This window comes from Macrotis lagotis, chromosome 1, assembly GCF_037893015.1.
Source record: "Macrotis lagotis isolate mMagLag1 chromosome 1, bilby.v1.9.chrom.fasta, whole genome shotgun sequence".
NCBI lineage: Eukaryota > Metazoa > Chordata > Mammalia > Peramelemorphia > Peramelidae > Macrotis > Macrotis lagotis.
Genome location: NC_133658.1, coordinates 855729698 through 855745463, shown reverse-complemented (window position 1 = coordinate 855745463; position 15766 = coordinate 855729698). Strand labels below are relative to the sequence as shown.

General features: G+C 39.5%; 1 protein-coding gene across 1 annotated transcript; it reads right to left on the bottom strand.

Moving 5' to 3' along the window:
* Positions 1–3690: 3690 nt before the first annotated feature.
* On the bottom strand, positions 3691–15111 carry LOC141508163 (ornithine decarboxylase-like). The gene is made up of 9 exons (XM_074216538.1): positions 15098–15111; positions 14327–14465; positions 11473–11646; positions 10599–10771; positions 9327–9461; positions 8727–8892; positions 7061–7208; positions 5281–5378; positions 3691–3912 (listed from the first exon to the last, which is right to left on the bottom strand). Exons 1-9 carry the CDS (start codon positions 15109–15111, stop codon positions 3691–3693), a joined length of 1269 nt encoding a protein of 422 aa, XP_074072639.1.
* Between the last annotated feature and the right edge of the window lie 655 nt (positions 15112–15766).

Genomic DNA, 15766 nt, shown 5'->3' with positions numbered 1-15766 from the left:
GAAACTGACTTCACCAGCAAGGGTGTAAATGTTCTTTTATTAATAAATAATTAACTCAATTATGTTTGGCAGTGTGTGTAGAAACTCTGATTATTGGTCATCCTCCTCCTTTATCCTTTGCTATTTCACACAACTATGGACCCCAATGACATAGTCCATTGAATTAGAGCCTATCACTTAATTTACCATGACTTCTTTCTTTTCTTTTGAAAAATTGATTAGTTCAGAGGAAAGTATAGCTGGCTAGAGGTTCAGAATTCTTGAAAGAATTCAAGTAAAAAAATGATTTTGACCCTGGAGAAAATTTAGGGACAAAAAAGATTTTAGTACTGCTAGCAGAAGCTAAGGAAGAGAGAGATCCATGAGAGAATCTGCTTTGCTACTTATCACTCTATGACACAGGCTTAGATTAAGTTTCTTGCTGTGGGAATGAAAATTGCCAACTGACAATAAAACAAACTAAGGTAGAGCTCTGAGCCAAGGGCATTTTATTAAAGGGTCCATGATCCTCTCTAATGAAGTGAACCTCAGATCTTTTTCATGATCTGAGATGGCCCTTATAGGAATCTATCTAAATAGGAATTGATAGCATTTATTATTCCAGACATTCTAAAGTGGGTATTTAAAATACAGAATCCCTTTGGTTGCCAAAATATGACACATAAGCTAAAAATGAGCAAAATTGATGTCAGCAGGGTCACAAGTTGGGTGAAGAATGGGGCATCTCCACAGACTAAGTGATCATAAGATGGTCACTTGATCATATTGGACAAGAGAATGATTCAGAAGTACAAAACATCAAAACACCTCATGAATACTGGATTTGGACATGGAATTTGAGTAAAATAGGATGGTGATATCTTTGTCAGCATTCTTGTGGTTGTACAAGTGAGCCTTATAACTTGGTAAACAAGTAATGAGCAGCACATTAAAGTTTGAGGCCTACTATAAGAACCTATCTCTCCCTGTATGATTTATGTAATATATCAGACTGATTGGAATAGAGCTGAGGTCCAAATGAATTATTTATCATGTTGTCTTTTGGGAATGTCTTTTCATCTTTGTAAACAGGGTCCCCTGTACTTCCAAGTTTTCAAAATGGCAGCACTATAATGATCAGCCCCTCTTGTACATTGATTCAAAAAGCTGGTTGTTTCAATGGAGGCCAGTTAGTAGAGAGGTCCCATTCTTCTCACAGAATTTAAAGCTAAGAAGGTCCTTAATTATCATCTAATTGAATGCTCTTATTTTACAGACATATCCCAGAAAAGTCATCTCAGAAACTGACAACAAAATGCTGATTTAAAGATGGCACAGGAAAGAGACACTGAAGCTAGTTGTCACCAGAGTCTGCTGAGGACTCCAAGTTGCAGTGAAGCCTGTTAAGAGAGCTTGTAAAAGTGTGCTTTTTTATCTCTCTTTGTCATTGATGAATTCTATAAAAGTTCCTCCCTGCCTCAATACTCTATCAATTGTGAGGGTGATAAGAGTTTCCTTGCACAGATAATTGGGTAGAAACAAGAAAAGGAATGAAAGAAGTAGAGATGTTTCTCTCAACTTGGGTCACAGCCATGTGGGTGTAGGAGAGAGCATATCTGATTACTGACACTTAAAGCTCAAATATAGTAATGTCATAGTATATATTATTTATCTCAATCATTTGGGGAGAATGAAAGAGAGAGGGATTAAAAGAGAAAATTAATCTGAGGGATGGGAGTAGTAATTCTAATAATTACTGATATAAGTGTTGTTTATTCATTTTTATCTTGGTCTCAGGAAACCATAGACTTCACAAAGGCAAATTTGATTTCCTGTGGAAAAGTGAAAAGCGAAAAAGTGGCTAGTCGCCATAGGTAGTGGTGGAATGAATTTCAGAGGCAGGGACCAGGGTTGGGAGAAGGGAGAGATGAGGTGGGTAGATTATGTGTATATTTTGAGGTTGGACAGCTAGAATTTTGAATGCCTCTAGTGGCCAGATTAGAAGATTGCAGGCTACTGAAAGGTTTGGGTGTGCTGCTCAATCTGTACAGATAGGGAACAGTTGGAATACATTTCCTAGGTCCTGCACATTGTAGGCCACTAGGGATAGAGTGCTGGGTCTGGAGTCAAGAAGACCTGAATTTAAATTTGACTACAGTCTTACTAGCTGGGTGACTTAGGCAATTTCCTTAACTCTCTTTGCCTCGGTTTCCTCATCTGTAAAATGAACTTCAGAAATAACAAATCATTCCAGCAACTTTGCAAAGAAAACTGCAAATGGGGCCATCAAGAGTTAATATAACTGAAAAATGAGTAAACAGCAAACTACACTGAGTTCTTCCAAATACCTTTAACCTATGTAACAACTGTCACCTTGTATATATAAAGGAGGCAACATGAAATGAGTCAACAAACAAAAGTAGATAATTTAATGCATATTTATTAAGTTATATGCAAGACATGAGATGATGGGAGAAAAGAAATTTTGAGGTTTAGAGTATCTTTCATTGGAGAAGGCAGAAATTTGGGGAAATGAATGTGTGTGTGTATGAATCTATATATGCATATGTATGTGTGTATATATATATATACACACATACATATAACTTTTACTTTTCTTATTGACCTGAAGTAGCTAAGAAAATGAGAGCTAAAAGACACCTATGAGTCATCTCATCCAGTCCTCTAATTTTCCAGTTGAGACTGAAGCCCAGAGAAGGTAAATGACTAGTCCAATCGCATAGCTAACAAGTCATAGTGCTGGAACAAAACACAATTTTCTGATTATGAATTCAGCGTTCTGTGCAGAGATTGCAAATGAATTGCATTTACTCTAGCCTGGTCCCTCCTCCTCCTTCTCTGTTCCACTTTAATCCCAATTTCAGTTAAGACTTTTTTTTCAACTATCAGACATTAATTTTTCGGTCATGGTACATGATTAGGCAGTCCTCTTGAGGTGACTTAGCAAGCAGCAAAAGTTCTCAGCATTTCTCCTTCTTCATACATGGTTTCTTCTCTGGCTTGTCAGGTTGCCTGAAAGATCCACTGTGAACATCTCTTTCTGGAGTTTTAGACATTGGTTCCAGAAGATTTCTGTGAAAATAAATCTTTCTTATATGGGAGTAGAGACATTCACCCAACCACCCTCAAGATATTTACATAAGATTTGGATTTTAAATTAAATTGCTATTACCCAGAGGCAGAGGCTCTAAGGGGCAAGGAAATGGGACTAGGAGAAGTTCATGGGAAGATCATGAAGATTATTTGGGGGGCAAGTGATGGAAAGGTTTCATGAAAGTCTAGGAGTCAAGCTGTTATTACAGAAACTCCTTCTGACCCTCATGTATAGAAGTCAGAATACGAGGTCAAAAATCAATATCTTTTTTCTTTACGATTTTGCAAGGCAATGGGGTTAAGTGGCTTGTCCAAGGCCACACAGCTAGGCAATTATTAAATGTCTGAGACCGGATTTGAACCCAGGTACTCCTGACTCCAAGGCTGGTGCTTTATCCACTACGACACCTAGCCGCCCCGATCAATATCTTTTGACCAGAGCTTCAGGGATATCCCCTTCCCACCTCTACTACAACTTACTGGTTTGAGGGAGTTTGACCAGACCTAACTTTCTCTCTTGAAAGGGTTCAGGACCCAGGAAAAGGATAGTTGGAGGGCCATCTGTTCAGATCCCCATTCCCAGTTCTGCTTTTCTACTCACTGTAACTCAGAAGGAATGGTGAAAATCATCTCAGGTCGGGCAAAACCATTGAAATTAGAGCTTAGGGTATGAGTGTAGGCCCCCATGTCTTCAAAAACAAGCCAGTCACCTACATGAAGCTCTGGTAACAAGATATCTGTTGGTCCTAGACGGTCAAAGGCATCACATGTGGGACCCCACAGTGTGGTGAGGTAACGATGTGGCTTGTAATTGAACTTCTATGTCAGATGAGAAGTAGAAGATGTATTAAGCTCAATAAAATGTCTCCAGGCTCAAATCCTCATTATCTCCAAATTCCCCTACCATTCTTTTTGTTTTAGATCATATTGATCTCTATATCTAAAATGTCTTCTCTCTTCTTTCCCTGGTGAATTCCTACTCACTTTCCCTGTTGGAGTCTTACTTTAAAATTAAACTCAAAGATCACCCCCATCAGGTTTTTCCTGTTAATTTCCATCCCATCCTCCTCACCTCATGAATTTAATTACACAGTACAGTTATTTTTTAAAGCTTTTCTCCATAACTTTGAACTTCATGAGGTCAAAGTCTTTGTCCTTCTGAAATTTTATATCTCCTACAATACACTAAGCATAGAATCCTGAACAGGCCATTCTTACTTAATGTCCGTTAAATGAATGAATGAATAAATGAATGAATAAACAAGTCAATGAGGGGAATACAAGTTCAGAGAGACCATAGCTGGGTGTATTATAGCCAGATACATTGTAAATGCCACAATACACTCCATAAATATGGTTTATATTTGCTATGCAACTTCTCATAATTTATATTACATATATGCTCTCTATTTAGGACTTTCATAACTATAAAATTCATAAATTTTTTGTTCTATGTTTCTAAACTGCTAAGATCTGTAGTTTCCAAAGATATACTTTTTTTTTTTTTAGGTTTTGGGGTTTTTTTGCAAGGCAAATGGGATTAAGTGGCTTGCCCAAGGCCACATAACTAGGTAATTATTAAGTGTCTGAGACCATATTTGAACCCAGGTAGTCCTGACTCTAGGGCCGGTGCTTTATCCACTGTGCTACCTAGCCACCCTCATTCAATAAATCTTACTACTCATATGTCAGTTCTGTGCATAGACTTTTCTCTCCTTAGGTGTCTCAGCTAATTTACTAGAAATTGCCATTTAGATGGCAATTGCTGTTAAATGTGGGAAAAATAGAGGCAGGTGAATTTGATTGATTCCCTTTTTCTCAAATTATTCTATGGCCTTTCCTAAGCAACCCTAATTTTCTGTGTCTGAGATAGACTGGCAGCAAGGATGCACAGGTACCAACTATATTCTGGTCACCTTGGAAGCCATTAAGTAGTTACTACTCTCTTTCCCATCCCCAAGCTCCAAGTAGAGACTATTAGGGTGAGTGTGAGTAGAGGCAGGGAAGGACAGTCAAGATAATTTCTGACCTGGAAATCTTAGGGAACTTGCCCTTTAACAACTGAATTCTTTAGGAAATATAGCCCTGACCAGCTGACTTGTTCTATTCCAGGTAGTTCCATACAGCTTTCTCCTGTCCCACCTCCACAGCTGTCCAAATTAATTCTTTCCCCCTTGCCCCTCTTGCCTTCACCACAATTGGCATCCTTGTTTCTTTCTCCCTCCGAATAATTGCAAAAGAGGTATAAAAACCATCGTTGACATAGTACATCAGTTTTCGGTCACCTTCAGGAAAAAGAAAACAACTCAGTCAGATGTTTAGGTCTAGTGAGGTTTATGCTTCCCTGTCTGATTGTTTCAAGGCTCTCTTCCCTTTTAGGCTTTCCATTCTCCAGTTAGGCTGTGAGTTCTCCAACACTGGAGTTCTACAAACAGAAGTTGGAGAAATGTTTGTAAACAAACATTTACAGAGAGCCTTCTTTTATATAACTTGGTGCTAAGCACTGGGGAAATATAAAATTTGCATAGGATAATCCCTCCTATGATAGTAATCAGTATAAAAACATAACTAGATCAAAATTGTAAAGGGTTTTAAATCTGCACATAAGAGTTTATATTTTATCTTAAAGATAAAGAGGAACCGCAGAAGATTCTTAAGCAAAGGAGTGACACATGCATTGTAGATGATGATTCAATCCTTCTTTCTTGTCTTTGCATCAATTCCCTTTCCCATGTCTACAATGCACGCCTAATTCTTAGAATCACTCACTTTCTTCAAAGTACAATTCAGATCCTACTTACTACAGGAGGTCTTCCATGATCGAAGTTGTTAATAGTTTTTCCCTCTTGCAATTATTTTATATAACCTTTTATATATCTTGTATTTAATTACCTATACCAAGTTCCTTCCCCACCTTACCCCAACCCCAGTTGACCATCAGCTCCTTGAGTATAAGGGACTATTTTGTTTTTGTCTTTGTATCACAGAAGGCACAATTTGGAAAACAGAATAGATTATTTGGGAAGGAGTAGAGCTGGAAAGGTAAGATGGAATTTGCTTGTGAGGGCCTTATTTGGAAGATGGTGGGGATCACTGAAAATTCTGGAGCATAGTGATATGTTAAGATCTGTGCTTAATAAAGGTGATCCTGGCAAATTGCAGAGGACAAATCAGAGGAGGCACAACATAGGTTGAGTGGGAACAGCTTAGATTGAGTGGGAAGAGCGTTGGTTGTGGAGTCAGAAGAACTAGACTCAAATCCTAATTTTAGCTGTGTAATCTTTTTTTGTTGTTGTTGTTTTAGCAAGACAATGGGGTTAAGTGACTTACCCAAGGTCACACAACTAGGTAATTATTAAATGTCTGAGGCCGGATTTGAAATCAAGTCCTCCTGGCTCCAGGGCCAGTGCCCTATCCACTGAACCACCTAACTGTCCCTCTAGCAGTGTAATCTTGAACAAAGTCTCCCTGGGTCTCAACTTCCTCATCTGTAAAATGAAGGGGTTGAAATAGATGACCTCTGAGTTCCATTCCAGTTATATCTATATGCTGATGTGCTCAAATAGAAAAGAGTAAATGCGGACAGACTTTTTAGATGTCTACTGAAGTAATTGGGCAGATGGTAGTAAAAGACTACATCAAGATGGTGGTCACAAGAAATAAATATTCAAAGGTGGAACTGGCAGGATTTATTCACTAAGAGATAGGAGAGAAGGGAGAAGATCAGAGAAAAGTCAAGCACAACCCTAAGGCAATGATTCTGGGTTTTATAAGAATGGTGGTTCTAGACACAAAAAAGAATGTGAGAAGGAAAAGGAGGACACATATGACTAGCTTCCTCTGAGATAAATTGTATGCTGCTCTGACTGGAGTGTCAGTTTGGCTATCAGCCACCCTGTGGACCAAGTCCAAAGATTATGATCTGGTTGTCCCAATCCAACATGACCTACACAGTAGCCTGGCAAACCTTGTTTTATCACATCCTTCTTGCCAATGATGTTAAGGACAGCAGTGCAAACTTTAGTGGCATAGAAGCGGCCAGGTTCAGCTATGATCTCTACTCCACTACCTTCTGGGAAATAATGGTCTAAGGCTCTGTTGATCACAGTTGCCATCTGTAGGAAAGAGAATGGTCTCCATCAGAATAGACAATCCTAACCTGGTCTCCAAGCTTCTGTTCCTTTTCAGTCAAGTCAGTTATTATGGACCCACTTAAACAATGACCCTCAGCATATATCTGTTTATGTCTCATGCCTAGTTCTCACTTGCCTCATGAAGATACTACTGGGGGCTCCACCCCATGGCATACCAATTAGGTATCTTACATCTCTCAGGATTTGTCCTCTTTCCCCTTAGATATTACAACTTTTCCATGCAGATCAACCCTCAGGGCCAGTATTCCTCCCCTTCAGTTTACCACCAGGCACCCCACCAACCCAGGAGCATACACCAAGCTTTTATCTGCCTCCAAGACTTTGCTTATGCTTTGTCCTTCCTCTGTCCCTCTCTCCTAAACACATGAAAGGTTTCCCTCCATCCCCTCTGTCTCCAAGGTCCAGCTTACATGGTGCCTCTCACAGGCATCTTTCCTTAGATCAGAACAACACAGTCCAACCTGTGCATGGGAGGCTGGTTATTCTACCAAGTCCATGAAGAAGAGCAGGGTCTGATTCTACTACTTCTTTGAAATCAATTGGATCTATCCTTTTATTTTGTCTCTCCAGCTCAGTTGTAGGTTTCCAAATAGTAAAGATAGGACCTGCTCTGATATCTCACCCCCCTCACCCCCATGCAGGTTAAGATCTAGGTCTGTTTTTCCTTTTCCTTCTCTAGACTTTGGACTCTCTGAGATTAGGGAGAAGTTCTCTTCATATTTTTATCACTCCCATCTCAAGCATCAGCTGAGCACATAATACCCAGGATCATTTTATAGGTGATAGAATGTGAGCAAATTCTTCAGAGTGATTCCATTTGGGAGCTAATGACCTATTCCATTCATTATAAACCAGAAAGCTTCTCCAATGCCATAAATTGTGAAAATAACTTTGAGTTCTGAAAGGCTCTGACAGTACTGCTGGCTCTACTCAGGTATGGGACCAAGGTTAAACCATACATTTGTTGCCCCCAAACCAGCCTGATTATGTTCAGAAACTCCCATTATCAGTCCTTTTTGTAATTCAAGAATTTTAATTGTTGAAAGGGGCAGAAATTGAATACTACAAGGTAAAGGAAAACAGTCCTGAAAGATGTCAGAACTCCCATAGAGGCAGTGATTACAAAGGATTTCAAAGGACTGAAAAATAATACTCCTACTTCTTGAGATAAAGGGGGGACAAGGGGGAAATTATAGATGCAGAATGAAGCATATGTTATTAAATATGATCAATGTCTTTTGCTTAACTATATATAAGGTCTGTTATAAGTGAGATTTCAGGGTGCTAAATATTGAAAAAATAGATATGCATGATTTAAAAAAAGAGATTTTTGAAAGATCATCAATAAACCTTTTCTTATTGAAGTGGTAGGACTGGATCTGGGAACATCTATTCCATCCACATTGGTTGAGTTCATTCATTTGCCTCATGCTATCTTTTCCTGCCTTCTCCCTCTAGTCTTAATTCTTGGATACCCACCTCTTCAAATGAAGATACAGAGTCCTTCATGCCTGGGAAGCCCCCTCCAATGTCCAGGAGGTTCATTGGGTGCCCTATCTGGAGACCCAGGTCAAATACTTGCCGGGCATCTGCAATGGCCTTGTTGAAACTCTCTGGTGTCTGGCAGCCAGAACCCACATGAAAACTGAGTGGACCCAAATATACTGTTAGCATTGAAGAAATGCACAGGTGCATGCATAAAGACACATAGGTACATATATGCTTATTCACACATAAACACAGAAAGATTCCCTCACAAACACAAATACATATATATGGAGACATACACAGAGCATAAAGAGATGCTTTAGAAATGCTTTTTTTTTTTTTTTTGCAATGCCCTTTATAGTTTGCAAATTCTTTCAAAATCTCTGTGAGGAGGACATAGCATAGATCATTGCCTTTGGTTGACAGATTAGGAAGAGATTTGCCCAACCTCAAAGGTAAAGGTCATTGATCCAATAGGTCAACAAATAGGACTTGGACTTGGACTTGAGCCTAGGACTTCTGGTTCCTAGTCTAGACTTATTCCCTTTCCAGTGCCCAAGGAGAAGTAAAAGTCCCTAAAGGAAGACTCACCAGGTTCCAACTACAGTCACTCTCAAGTCTTTGGCAATGCTTAGCAGATGGTGACACTGGTCCAGGGTAGCCCCAAACTTGGCACTCAAGGGAAACATGCTTTGACTGTCATCAGTATAGAGTCTGAGGACCAATCTGCCAAGGAATAGCAGACCAAATTTCTCTTAATAAGGTTTACTAAAGTACATAGCACAAATACTATCGTCTACCCTTTTCAATGGCTCATAGGGGTGAAACAAACTTATCCAAAGCCATATACCTAATGTCAGGGACAGTTCTTTCTAATGCCTCATACTACTTCTACAGAATGGGACATCATAGATAGAGGCAGACCTATGGCTCCAAGAATCTCTCCTAGAAACCGCTATTCTTCACCTCCCCACCCCCCCCAACCAGCTTCACTTTCTCATTTCCCAGACACCCTTGTGTCAGCCTAGCTGATGATTCTGCCTAGATCAGACCTGATTTCCATCTTCTAAGAACTACTGATTTCCTTCCTTGGTACATAGCCCCTACTGTATACCCCAATATCTAGGTCATTGCCTTATCTGCATCCTGTCTTGATTCTCTGCCTCATTACTCTTAGACTTTTGCCTGCTATTTTCCAACATACAATATACCATGGACAGGAGGAGATACCTCCTCATATCACCTGCTATTACTTGGAACTCCATGTTCTGGTAATATGATTTATAGCAGACCTTTCTGCCTGTTACCTTTGTCTAGTCTTCCCTGATGCTGTGGCTCTATGAATGTCTTGGCAGATCCATCCATCACTTACCCCTGCATCTCCTTAGTGTCCAATGATCAGATACTTTCTCTCTCTCTCTCTCTCCTCACCCCCTCCCTCTTCTCTCTCTCTCTCCCATCATCCCTCCCCATCTCTTTCTCCCACTCTCTGTCTATAAACTAGCCTATTCAATCCATATCTACTTATCTATCTCATTCATTCATTCATTCATTCACTCATTTATTATTACAACAACAATAGCTATCATTTCTATATAAAACTTTAAGGTTTACAAAGCACTTGTAATATGCTTTGCCATTTGATCCTCTCAACAACCCTCATAAGATAAATGCTATCATTTTCTTCATATTACAAATGAGGAAGCTGAAAATGATGAAGAAACTTTCTCCTTTGAGTTCTGCCTCCTTCTCTTCAGATCTGTCTGGATTCTGGGCTCAGACCATCTCTATCCATCCTATGACCTCATTGACCAGCACCTGATCTTACAGTAGTGTCTTCCAGGTTTCTTCTGCTATCCTTACCTGGCAGTGGGGTGAAACTTGGCAACCTTGATAACCTCCTCCTCACAGTCAAAAGTCATCAGCTGGACTCCCTGACTGGCAGCATATTGGATGTAAGATATCTGTTTACAAGTGTTAGCGTAGATGATGCGGGTGGGGGCGACTCCCATCTTCAGAACCTGTTCCAACTCCCCCTAATGTCAGCAAAGTAGAGGGGTTATGCCCTTCTCACATCCTCAACCTGGGGAACTCAATAGAAGCCCATAGAGCATTCTCATCCTTAGTGCATGTTCCCAAGGACTTGCAAAGTCCAGAGGAAAAGTCATACAGTCATAAACTTTTGGATACTTATATCCTACTCCATACTCCCCATTCCTTTCCACTTCATTCTGAAAGCACTAGTCTTTTGGAGAAACTTGGAGCCTTACTGGATGGGGAAGGATGGATTTAATGTTCTCTGGATGAGAGTGCCAAAGAAATTCTTGGGCAGGAGTGAGGATGGGGAGATAGGGAGGAAAGGAGAAATGTCCAAAATGTTCTCGGTTCCTACCTGTCCAAGCTCATATACAAATATATGTTCCTTTCCCTGGTAACTTCCTGTTCATTTTTTTAATCTCCTTTACCCAGAATTCTACTGGAGTTGCCCATGGAAAATGGAAAGAAAAGATGTGGTCCTCCTTGATCTGTAAGCATGTTGTCCGTGTTCTGATTTCCTTTCAACCCCATGGATCCACAGCCTGAATTCTTTTAGGAGCTCCTTTGTTCCTAACTACTCTGTTCAATCCAGAGAGGCTCAGTGTTTTAAAGAACCTTTTCCTTCTGGCCCTCATGAATCTCCTACTTTCCTATCATGCACCCCAACCCTAAGCAAATATCAAGCACCCTTGGAGCTCACCCGACTTGCACAGTCAAAACCAGTGCCCAGGTTGGCTAGCACCTGCAACACACTGAGGCTATTGTTGCACTTCACAGCATAGAAGGGGGTCACACGGGGAAGGAGTTGAAGGAAATGCTGGTGCTGCTCAGCCAGAACCCCAAGGTCAGCCACTATGAAGGCATCTCGCTCATCCTGTAGGTCAAAAGGTAGGGTAGAGTCATCTCTTGTGGAATAAGTAAGAATTTTCCTGACCCTGATTATCCTGCCAACTTCTACGTTACTCCAAATCTCAACAACTTAAAGAAGTACTTAAAGTTGTGGAGTAGGAAACATTGGCAATCAAACATGCTGTGGTTGACAAAGACTGGGAATCAGGAGGGTTCAATTCAAAGTGAGATTCTGATAACTTTCTAACTATATGACTTTTGTTAAATGACTCAGTTTCTCAGAACCTCACTTTCCTTATTTTTAAATTGAATATAGTTCAATTTGTACTACTTAAGTAGAAGACTTTACATTTATTCCCATTAAATTTCATACTATTTGATTCATCTAGAATCTACATATCTTTACTATTAGTTTATCAATAGCCTAATAAATCTCTCTCTCTCTCTCTCTCTCTCTCTCTCTCTCTCTCTCTCTCAGGATTTTGCAAGGCAATGGGGTTAAGTGGCTTGCCCAAGGCCACACAGCTAGGTAATTATCAAGTGTCTGAGACAGAATTTGAACCCAGGTACTCCTGACTCCAGGGTGGTGCTCTAATAAATATCCTGTTGAATTCTGAATCTGTCTTCCAGTGGTTTTAACTATTTCTCTTATTCTTCTGGCATCTGCAAATTTATTATGTCCTTATCCAATCATTGATAAAAATGTTAAACAGCATAGGAACAAGTAGAGCACTGAAATGAAGACCTGCCAAGTAAACATCTCTTTGACCCTGTTAGTGACTATTCTTTAGGTCTAATCACTCAACCAATTTTTTAATTCAGCTAATCATGCAATCATCTATGTTGCATTTCCCAATTTTTACCAGATAAAAATAGCATGAGATTTTTATCAAAATTTTACTAAAATCTAGGTAAACTATATTTCATAATGCCCCTGACTTGCTAATCTATTAACTGCTAAAAAAGGAAATGAAGTTAGTATGGTAAAGCCAAGATCATTCTCTTCCATGGAGAATGCAGAGTTCAAACCTTCATATATAATCATCATCATTCCATCTACCTGGAAAATAATCCTATACCTCTTTCATAATAATAATAATAACTTTAAAAAATAACTTTAAATACATCTCAAAATAACTTTTATTCTTTCCTGACTAGTCTCAGCTCATTCTGAATTTTATTAAATTTCTCGACACATTCTTTTTTTTAAAAAATTTTATTTATTTAAGGCAATGGGATTAAGTGGCTTGCCCAAGGCCACACAGCTAGGCAATTATTAAGTGTTTGAGGCTGGATTTGAACTCAGGTACTCCTGACTCCAGGGCCGGTGCTTTATCCACTATATCACCTAGCTGCCCCACCCTGACACATTCTTAAAGAAGCAAGTCATACCTTTGTGTTCATCTGCTATTTACTGCCTTTTTTTTCCCCAGTTAGTTGGTATAGTTCTGGACCAGGTTCAGAATGACCTGAGCTCAAATCCAGTCTCAGAAACTTGCTAGCTGTGTGATCTTGGGGGAATTATTTAGTCTTTGTCTGCTTTAATTTCTTTATCTTATAAAATATGATTAATGATAGCATGTACCTAATAGAGTTGTTGTGAAGATCAAATGAGATAGTATTTGTAAAGTGCTTTGAAAATGTTAAAGTGTTATATAAATTTTTTTATTATTAATAATATCTTGGGTTTTTATTTTTAAAATCTGTTTTAGTTGATGAGTTCCCTGAGAATATAGTCATATATGCCCTTGACCCTGAAGGGCCAGAAAGTTTTCTTCAATCCTGGAGAAATTGGGATTTCCTTTACTTCCAGGAGTCCAGGGACCTTTATCTATCAGTTTTTAGGAATTTTAGTGTATTCTACTCAGCCCCTGAGAACTTTCAAATCAGCTCTTGAGAACCCTTGTGTCTTCATTTTCTAATATCCATATAAGTGTCTTTATCTATTGCTGCCTTTGGCCAATATTCCTCTGTGACAGTACTGATCCCTTTAGAATAGGAAGTGGGGAGCCTGTTGAGGACATGGGGACATAACTAAATATGGGAATTTAGCTACACGTTTGTAATGGGAGTTTTCTTTTTCTTATTGTGAGGGATAGGGGAGAGGGGAGGGAGAAAAGCTGGATTTTCATTTGAAAATAAAAGAAAATAGAATTTCTTAGCTGGAAGGGATCTTAAAACAGAATGTTAGAGTTGGGAAAGACAAACCGTGTTAGAGCTGAAAAGGTCCTTAGAAGACAGAATAAGAGAACTTCAGGAATTTTAGAATATAAAACATAGTATGTCTGGACTTGGAGGGAGACTAGAAAGTAGAATATAAGGGTCTTAATGAAAAAAAGCCATTGGAACATAGACTGTCAAAGTTGGAAGGAATTCAAGCACACAGAACATTAGAGATGAGAGGGAACTTAAAACTTAAGACTATTAGAACCAAGAAGGATCTTAGAACAAGGTGTTCTAAGGAAAGGATTTGAAGAATTCCATCAAGACTTTCATTTCCTCACTTGGAAACTAAGCCTCTGAGTGGGGAAGTATTTTGTCCAAGGTTCATAGCATTATTGGGAGAGTTGGGATCAGCCCAGGGAGTCTGGCTCTTATCTCATTCTCCATAGTTAAATAGCAAATTGATTAAACTCTTCAAGAACTGAGTCCCTCCTTTTCTAATTTTCCAACATCCCCAGAACCAATGCATCAACTTCTCTTACCGAGTCCAATAGTTCCTGTATTTTTTCCTGGATAATCATCCAGGCAGAGGTTCCCGGCTCTAGGCAGATCACCTGCTTTTGTCGTTCCCCAGAGCTTTCAACCTCCTTGGGTCCCTCAGAGAGGATTTGCAGACAGGTTCTGGAAAGAGATGGCTGTGAAATGTGTATTCTTTGACTCATTCTAGCACCCCATCCCAATCCTTCCCTCATCTTCAAGCACTCGACTTCCCTTCTCTCTTTTTCTGAATCAATCTTCTCCGATGTATTATAGGATTTAGAGATGACGAAAACTTCTAATCATCTCATCTGATCTCATTTTGCTAGTGAAGAACCAAGTCATAGAGAGCTAAAGTTTTTGATTCTTTGTTAGTTTTATCTGATGGAACTGTCCCTGAAAATGGGACAGTCTGTTCATATCCTGAAGCACTTTCACATACATGAAAGTAAAATAGAACGTCCTGCAACTATACCTTCTGAGTCACCTGACGTCTCCTTTTAACTCCTTTGTCTCTTTTGAGTTAAAAGGTTCTCTTCAAACCTGGACAGCCTGAGGACCCCTTTTAGCCTCTAGGAGTTCAGCTATCAGCATCCTTCAGTCCTAGGAGTTTTAATATCCTCTCCTTCAACCCTGAAGACTTTTAATTTCCTACCACTGATCCAGAAGAACCCTTAGGCCTTCATCTTTTAGAAGGACTATGTTTACCCCATTAACCTTTGGTATGAAAGTTGCCCCATACACAAGCAAGCATTGATATACAATGCTTCCCTCACCTTTTGGCCAACATCTCTCTATCACAGCACTTATCCTCTTGGAATAAGAAGCGACAAAATTGTTGCTTCAGGTGGAAGCAAAGTTTTGGGGAACAAAAGAATGGAAATCAGCTAGGTACAGCTAGTGGTTCCAAGCAGTGAATGACAAGTGAGAGGAGACTATATAAGGAATCATGCTTCAAATCTGCCCCACCCACCCTTAGTCTATCAGAATCCTATGTCTTATTCTCTTGCCCTTTACATCTCAGCACCCTTCCTTCCCTTCCTCCTCCAACAACAACAATCACACACCTTCCTAGATTCCTGACAGGAGAGTCACCATGTAAAGATTTATTTTGCTCCATCAAGGGTGAGGCCAAAGAGGCGGCACCTTCATTCATTTTTTTTTTGCACACAAATAAGTCCCAGGAGAATGACAGACAATGGCAAGATAGACTTCAGAAAGGAAGTTAAGAGTTCATTTCAGTCACCTGAGGTTCCTAGAATTCAAGAAACTTGTCCAACAGCACATAGTAAATTGATGACTGGAACTTGACTTTTCTTCCCCATTTTTTTGACTGGGGAAATTGAGACCTAGAGAGGTTAATTAATTTGTTCAAGATCATACAAGTAATAAGTGGTGAAATCAGATTTCAAATGCAGGTCCTTTGCCTCCAAATACAGTGTTCT

Excerpts from the sequence above, each read along its gene's own strand:
- LOC141508163 (XM_074216538.1), bottom strand. Across the intron at positions 11,647-14,326 it reads TACAGGAACTATTGGACTCG|GATGAGCGAGATGCCTTCAT; the intron begins GTAAGAGAAGTT and ends TTTGACCTACAG. Across the intron at positions 7,209-8,726 it reads CTGTATCTTCATTTGAAGAG|ATGGCAACTGTGATCAACAG; the intron begins GTGGGTATCCAA and ends TCTTTCCTACAG.